Raw genomic sequence first — 7,899 nt, 5'->3', positions numbered from 1 at the left:
CCCAGAGGTCATCTCTGCTGTGTTACTGAAGCAGGGAACTGGGACCCTTTGTGTTGTTGTTCTGTACTGATAAGACAGGGTCGAGCTGATAGATAATAGCCTCACACCCCCTCCCCCTTTCTCTCTTCCTCTCCTCTCTCTCCTCCCTCCCTCCCTCTCTCTCTTTCTCTGTCTTTCTCACCTCCACTCTCACCTCCATTATCCAGTCAACTCATCAATGCCAGAGTCAGGCTTCTAAATGCAGCTCTATAGACAAGATTGATCCAGGCTTTGTCTCTTTGGCCCTTCCCAAAGCAGGAATAGTGTGTTCCGGGACAATGGATAAGGTGCGGTGTGTTGCTCAGACTAGACCAGACCAGACTAGATCAGGCCAGACCAGACTCCACCTGACCAGATCTGGTCAGGCTGGTATCTTGGTTGGTGGGTTTGTTGGCTGGCTGGCTTGCTGACTGGGGGCTTGCTGGGTTTCTGTTTGTCTGGCTCGGTGGCTGGAGGGTGGGTTGTATGGTTGATTAGTTGGTTGATGCTCAGCAAGCTTACTGACTATCATTTGTTAGAATCTCTTAATACAATGACATTTAAGATAAGCTGCAGAGAAAGCCAGACTAGGACTTGAAGAGTCAAATGTAACCTTCAATATGGACATGCGTCAATATTTTTAAGGTTACGCAGCTGGAAATTACACTGCTTACCTACTATATCATGTGGAATGAAAATAGATCTAAATTCACGGTACATGTTAAAAGATGTGTTGACAATATGGTGTGTGTGTTGCAGGAACGTGAGCTCGGCAGGAGAAGAGGCAAGGAGGAGGGATGAGGGAGTGTGAGGGTCTGACAGATGCTCTGCTCTAACGTCATCCAGACCGCCCTGGGCAGCAGCGAGATCGACAGCAAGGTACCCTACTACTTCCTGTCCCCTCTCCCCTTCCCCCTCTCTGGAGGAAGTGGACAATATGTGGAAGTGGGGGGCCAGACCATAATATTCACGTCGACGATTAAAGGCAGAGAGGGAAAGACATAGAAACAATCCTGGCAAGGTGAAAGCCGAAACGGCTTTGAAGCAGGCTCCGGTTTTGGAAACATCTCATACATGTCCAGTACTTGGCACACATAGTTTTGCTTCTAGGATTTCCCTGCACATGTACCCTCCAATGTACTCTCCACATCAACTCAATTTGTCTCTTTTCTATACTCGACATAGAGGCAGGCAGTGGATTCTCTACATGCACTCTGTACTCTACATATTTGCTCCAAAAGAGCTAAATGAGGTCCCTGGTTTGTGTGGGTCCAGAGGGAGGCCCTTTGTTCTCTGTCTGTTGGACTTTCAGCAAAAACCTGTTAGAAGGAGATCTGGCAGCTCTAATCCCCACTGAAATCCTTTAGCTGATCAAAGTCTCCATCCCGTCTCTCCATCCCTCCACAGTAGTCCGCCTCTCTCTTTCTCTTCTCTCTTTCTCACCCTCTCTCTTTCTGTCTCTCCTTCTATTCTCTCTCTATCTCTCTCTCTCCTCTCCCCTTCCTCTCCTCCTCTGATGTATGCCTGCCTGGATGATGACTACAATAGGATTAGCAGCACCACAGTGTACTACTGGGCCCTGGACCCAGGCCAGAACCCCAAGCGAGCTCACCGGTCTCCATTAGCCAGGTGGCACTCCAACACATGCAGCAATTCTGAACACCAATTCTGAACACCATAAGAATCAGTCTTAACGAAGACGCAAAATATTCATTAAATAAGGGATTTTCTGCCTGTTGATTGTTGGGCATATGGAATCCCGTCGATGCCTGGATAATCTCAATATTCGCAGGAACATCAACAGTACGACACAGACGGCATAGATTATTACGCAGTTGATTAAGCGTTGAGGAATAGAAAAATAGGTCTCTCCATACTTGATCCTCATTTCGTTTCTCTCTCTCTCTACCATCCCTCCCTACCTCCCTCCCCTCCCTCCCTCCCTCCCTCCCTCCCTCCCTCCCTCCCTCCCTCCCTCCCTCCCTCCCTCCCTCCCTCCCTCCCTCCCTCCCTCCCTCCCTCCCTCCCTCCCTCCCTCCCTCCCTCCCTCCCTCCGCCTCCCTCTCTCCAGACCATTGAGAACTGTGTGTGCATCCTGAGGAACCTGTCGTACCGGCTGGCGGCCGAGACGTCCCAGGGCCAGCAGGTGGGCAGCGAGGAGCTGGACGGCCTGCTGTGTGCCGACGCCAGCGGGAAGGAGGGCGAGAGCTCCGGCTGCTGGGGCAAGAAGAAGAAGAAGAAGAAGGGGCACGACCAGGTGGGCGGAGGGAGCGCTTGATTTGACTCGGGGGAAGGAGTGCACCCAAGCAATTACAGAGATCAGTTTCTTGACTTGCTGTTTAATATACCTCACGACTGGCACACTGAAGGTACACTGAAGGTTTGAATACATTTGGGTGAAATCAAGCGCACCGGAAATTTTGCATTTGCAAATAGATATTAGATCAGGTCTGGTAGATATGACGTGCAGACTAGCAATGAGCTATGGTGGTATTATGATTTAAAACAAATTGTCCACTGTCAGTTTAGGATTACGCAGAAATCAAAGTCCCCCATGCCTTTTAGAGCGAAGCTGCAGCTGTCTGTACAAAGAATGACCGACATGGGCTGGTTGTCATGGGGATAAGCATGATATTGTCAGTTGAGTGGATCATTCTGTTGTTAGTTGAGAGGGTGGCTAACAAAGCCGTATTGAAACCCAAACTCTTCTGTGCTGCCAGGGGAAGTTGTCAAGGTAATTGATGAGTTTCAACATGGCAGCCAAGCACAGCTCCAGGATCAGCCTCTGCTCCCTGTGTCCAGACCTCCGCCAGCAGGAGGACACATCCCCAAACTGATCCGAGATCAGAGTCTGACTGGGACAGACCCACTCCGGGGTTCTGTTCCTCTCCATCACAGCTGTGTGCAATTAGTGAAGCAGCAGTGGGGTTGGGGGAGGGGGAGGGGGGGAGAGACTGCATCTAATGGATAATTACTCATTTACTCATTTTCGGGGGGTTTATCTCTGAAAGGGGAGGCTGAAGAAGAGATGAATGACATGACGGAGCTTTGTTTTGTTTTGACCAAGAAATTTGAGAATTTGATTCGGATCTTCGATCTCTATCTTCTCCATCTGAGATCAACTAGACAAACGCTGACTGTGGGATGGTGCAACCTCTGTGCCTTGTTGCACTGCAGGGCAGCCAATCCAGTCGCTCCAACAGCATGCCTACTGGTAGCAAAGAGGTACTGCAGCAGCAGCAGCAGTGTATTGCTGGTATTGTGTAGTAGCCCCTCTCCCATCTTCTCACCCTCCAGTGGGATGGCGTGGGTCCCTTCCCCGACTCGGCGGACCCCCCGAAAGGTATCCAGATGCTGTGGCACCCCACCATCGTGAAGCCCTACCTCACCCTGCTGTCCGAGTGCTCCAACCCAGACACCCTGGAGGGGGCGGCGGGGGCTCTGCAGAATCTGGCCGCCGGCAGCTGGAAGGTACAGCACTGTGTGGTAAACTGATAGAAGAGGAGTATACAGTCTGTACTATAGTATAGGGCTACTCTCATAATGTGGAGTGGGACATACTAACTCATAAGTAACTCAATTCCTCTCCCTCGTATTATGAGCTGTGAACCGACACAGTTTTGGTATAAAACCCTGTCTGTCCTCTCCTCCACTCGTCCTCTCCCTGCTCTCTGCTGCCCCTAGTGGTCGGTGTACATCCGTGCGGCGGTGCGTAAGGAGAAGGGCCTGCCCATCCTGGTGGAGCTGCTCAGGATCGACAACGACCGCGTGGTGTGTGCCGTGGCCACCGCCCTCAGGAACATGGCTCTGGACGTCAGGAATAAAGAACTCATCGGTGAGCCACGCCCTGCTTTGTGTGTGTGTGTGTGTGTGAATGGCAGAGCTCCCTCACCGAGAAACAGAGGGGTGTGGTTCTTTGTCCTCTCTTCCCTGTGTGTAATCCCCTGCTGATACCGAAACATTAGTGATCTCCCTAATAAACTTTGCTGTCTGTCGGACCTCCGGGTTTCCATGGCAACTGCTCCCTGCCGTCTCCTGTGGCTGTTGCTGCGTGCTGAGCAGACGCTCGTCGTGTCACGTCGCTTCACGCCGCAGCACACATGCATCTGGCTTGATGGAATAATGGGTTACCCTCAATTATCGCCTGTTTACATGTTGGTATGATGTTAACCAGTACAACCTAAACTGAAAGGCACACAGACACATGCTGCAACCATGGGAGAACTCTGTCTAGACAGAGTCTAGGTTATCTCGCTGTTTACCTCCTGCTCTGAGCTTTTCATAGGATTATAAACACTGATTCAATAGAAAGAAATACTAAATAAATGTATAGACGCAAACTAAATAGAAGATACATTGTTTTGGGAGATTCCTAAGTTAAACAGTCATTCAAAACAATGCTTGTGTAGCCTTAGGCATTTGAAGGATCCCCCAGAGGTTTTTTGTAATTTCTCATGGTTACAGAGCGTACGTGTCTGTGTAAATTCATGTGTGTTTGTACAGTATGGTCCCCAGTGATCAGGTCGTGCTCTGAATCTCAGTGGTTGAAACCGCTCTCCCAGACCTGCCTTTAACATTATTAGTGTTTCCTGTGAAAACTCAATTTCGCTGGCGCCTATCGAGGGCCTTGACATTTCCCTCAGCGCCCTGGCTGTCGTGTCCTCAAGCCTACAGCGTTGGCCAGGTCGTAATAAAGCCCTGCTTGAGCCCACGATGGTAGGTTTAAGTCCTCGACATATAGGACCTAGCTGTAAATGTCATCGCTGAAATCTCTGGGCGAATTCTTCAATTATTAAAAGTTGGAATATTTGACTTGACTTTTTAAAGAATATTCAGATAAGGATCTCTGTCTGCTGTGTTCTCTGTTCTCTATTTTTTTTCGTTCTGGTTCCTTGTGACTTACACTCAAATCTTTCGTCAGGGTGTGCTTAAACCCAAAAGTGCCCGCATAATCAGAGCACAACTAATCAAACAATGTTCCATTTCAGAGTACCACTATTCAGAATGATCCCATGTGCCAGGTGGGAAAAGTACCGCTAGTGTTTTTTCTGATACTTCTGTGTATCTGGAGGGCAGTAGTCAAGGCCTTCACCCACCTGGGACTGTAGACAATGGCCTCGTGTCTGACATCCCAGGCTTCAAAGCTGGGCATGTTAGCAAGGCCCTGTAAGCTCTGACCAGGTCACACTGGAGGTCAGGGATCAGACTTCTGACTTCAACTGGCTGTCACTCACAAAGCCAGCTATTCATGTCGCCATGATCCCCCCCCCCCCCCCCCCCCCCCCCCCGTGACTGAGTGCTAGCAGAACTGAAATAATGGTTGCAATTCTACCAATGGAATATTTAAGATGGATTTTATAGTCCCTGCAAATATTCCTTCAGAGGACAAAAAGTACTGTTTATCGCATACAACCATGCAACAACAGCCTAAGGTCCATACTCAATGGATTCAACCAAACTCTTTGCATCCCTCTCTCTCTCTCTGTATCTCTCTCTCTCGCTCTCTCTGCTCCAGGTAAGTATGCGATGAGAGACCTGGTTCACCGGCTGCCGGGGGGCAACAACAACAACAGCAGTGGAGGAGGAGGCGGAGCCAGCAGTGGCCTGGGCAAGCCCATGTCGGACGACACGGTCACAGCCATCTGCTGCGCGCTGCACGAGGTCATCACCAAGAACATGGAGAACACCAAGGCTCTGAGAGACGCGGGAGGCATCGAGAAGCTCATCGGCATCGCCCGGAGCAAAGGAGACAAGTAGGTGGCGGCTCGAGCTGCTCTCCGCTGACCATGACCCTGCGTCCACCTGGCTGGTAGCCTATCATTTACTGCTGTTCCTCTGAGGATAATTTGGCTTGTTTTTCTTTCACTCTTGAATTCCCAGACACACGCCTAAAGTGGTGAAGGCGGCCTCGCAAGTCCTCAACAGTATGTGGCAGTACAGAGACCTCCGCAGCCTCTACAAGAAGGTACTTCACACCTTCCTAGTCCCGACCCAGGGAGTCCCTGCTTAAGGACAGCCGTACATAATGGCTGGAAAGGTCCTTTTCCAATGGAAGGTTACAACTCTATAATCAGCTGTAACTAGGTTACTGGGACCACTACTTATGAAGGGAAAGGATGAGAACGTTTCCAGACAGACTGCTAGCTTTTCCTCCGCAAATCTAATTTGGAGAGAAAAAAGCAGCAAATTCAAGTTCAACAATAATATTTCTCTGTTTTTCTTCAGAAATTGAGTTTTTTATAAATGATTGAACACGTTGTTCATATCTATGTTAAAACTGCAGGTCAGCACATTGTCCTGTTTGTCCGATTCTTTCCAGGATGGATACTCTCAGTATCATTTCATTGGCTCCTCATCTACGATAGAGAGAGATAGACAACGACCTTACTCCTCCTCTCGAACCCCATCCATCTCTCCTGTACGGACGTCGCCCAATAATCGATCAGGTGAGTCCACTGTTGTATTTACTTTTGACCTCTCTCTCTCTTTTTCTCCTTCTCTCTATCTCTCTAAACCTTCTCTACAAAGAAATCCATTACCAGATCAAAGTGCTTTTCTCCCAACCTCTCCTGTCTCTACTGCTGCCTGTCTGTCTCTCTCTCTCTCTGCCATCTCCTCTCCTCCTCTAAATCTCACTCTTTCTCTCTCTGGTTCTGGCGGGTGGGTGAGAACCCATCTCTCCTCAACCGAAAGACAACAAGTGAAGGTGAAGTTGAAGTCTACAGAGGACACCCAAGTCTCACTGAATCAGCTGCCGTGCAGAGTTAGTCACTTACCCAGTGAGATGAGAACAGAGAAAGCAGAGACCAAGAGAGGAACACAGAGAAGGACAGAGAATGACACAGAGAAAGATAAATATAGAAAGCGGAAGAATGACTCAGTTGAAGCAGTTTTATATACAAAACCATTTAAAAGCAAAGTCATGATTTAATGATATAAAAGCCATGTGGTCGTTAGTAGACCACCCAGTGAACCAGCTTGTACATTTTCACTGCTGGGCATCTTCATCAGGGAGGTGGTGTTTCTGCTCAAACTTGTAACGTGTGTCCATGTGTGTCTGTGTCCTTGTGTGTGTGTGTGTATGCATTTAGCGAGCGCCCCAGCTTCTCCACGGGAGATGATGGCACTCAAGGAGAGAAAGACGGACTACGAGTCGACAGGCACCAATGCCAGTTACCATGGAAACAAGGGCGAGCACACTTCTAGGAAAGACGCCATGGCAGGTAGGAACACTTCTTTCATACGCCAGCTGTTCCTTATTCACTCCTTCTGCTGACTATTCGGATTCAGAGTGAGTCGAAGTTCCATTGTTACTGTTGAGAAGCATCTGAAGTTGATCCATGGATAACACAGTACTTTGTCTCCCTGCAGTTCAAATCTCCAGTGGAACGTCCACATTGTACAGGGGAGCCTATGTGTCTCCTACTGATGACCTCAAACACAACCAGGTGAGACAGGCACCCGAAACTCAGGAAGCATTGCTTCTCCAGACAGGATTCAAACCCACGGCTCATACAGGAATCATGCTTTATTCACCAGTTGAGGACTAGCCGTATCCAAGGTGTAACCTTCCTTGCATCTCCATCCTGCAGGCCAACCCCTCAGAGCCCTACCCTCCTTTCCAGAACCCTCCGGGAGCAGGCGGAGCCTACGAGGAGTCCTTCTATGAGGACCAAGTGCACCAGCGCCCCCCGCAGGGAGCTGACCTCAACATGCACCTGGGCCTCAAGTCCACCGGCAACTACGTGGACTTCTATTCAGCTTCGAGACCATACAGCGAGCTCAACTACGAGACCAGCCACTACCCAGCATCCCCAGACTCCTGGGTGTAGGAACGGGGTGAGGGAGGATTGGGGGGGGGGGCTGTGGGGAGGTGTAGCG

General features: G+C 49.7%; 1 protein-coding gene across 1 annotated transcript in view; it reads left to right on the top strand.

The window, feature by feature from the left end:
- ctnnd2b (catenin (cadherin-associated protein), delta 2b) overlaps positions 1 to 7,885 on the top strand; it is a 58,627-nt gene extending 50,742 nt beyond the window's left edge. The window contains 12 exon segments of the mRNA XM_047028258.1: positions 778 to 814; positions 816 to 851; positions 853 to 897; positions 2,090 to 2,275; positions 3,316 to 3,489; positions 3,703 to 3,853; positions 5,534 to 5,771; positions 5,899 to 5,983; positions 6,338 to 6,464; positions 7,110 to 7,241; positions 7,390 to 7,466; positions 7,611 to 7,885. Coding sequence (XP_046884214.1) covers positions 778 to 814; positions 816 to 851; positions 853 to 897; positions 2,090 to 2,275; positions 3,316 to 3,489; positions 3,703 to 3,853; positions 5,534 to 5,771; positions 5,899 to 5,983; positions 6,338 to 6,464; positions 7,110 to 7,241; positions 7,390 to 7,466; positions 7,611 to 7,850 — 1,528 coding nt within the window. The 3' untranslated portion in view covers positions 7,851 to 7,885.
- Positions 7,886 to 7,899: the final 14 nt, after the last annotated feature.

Source organism: Hypomesus transpacificus, chromosome 10, assembly GCF_021917145.1.
Source record: "Hypomesus transpacificus isolate Combined female chromosome 10, fHypTra1, whole genome shotgun sequence".
Taxonomy (NCBI): domain Eukaryota; kingdom Metazoa; phylum Chordata; class Actinopteri; order Osmeriformes; family Osmeridae; genus Hypomesus; species Hypomesus transpacificus.
Note: the sequence above shows the minus strand (reverse complement) of the source record. Positions and strands in the feature narration are given on the sequence as shown.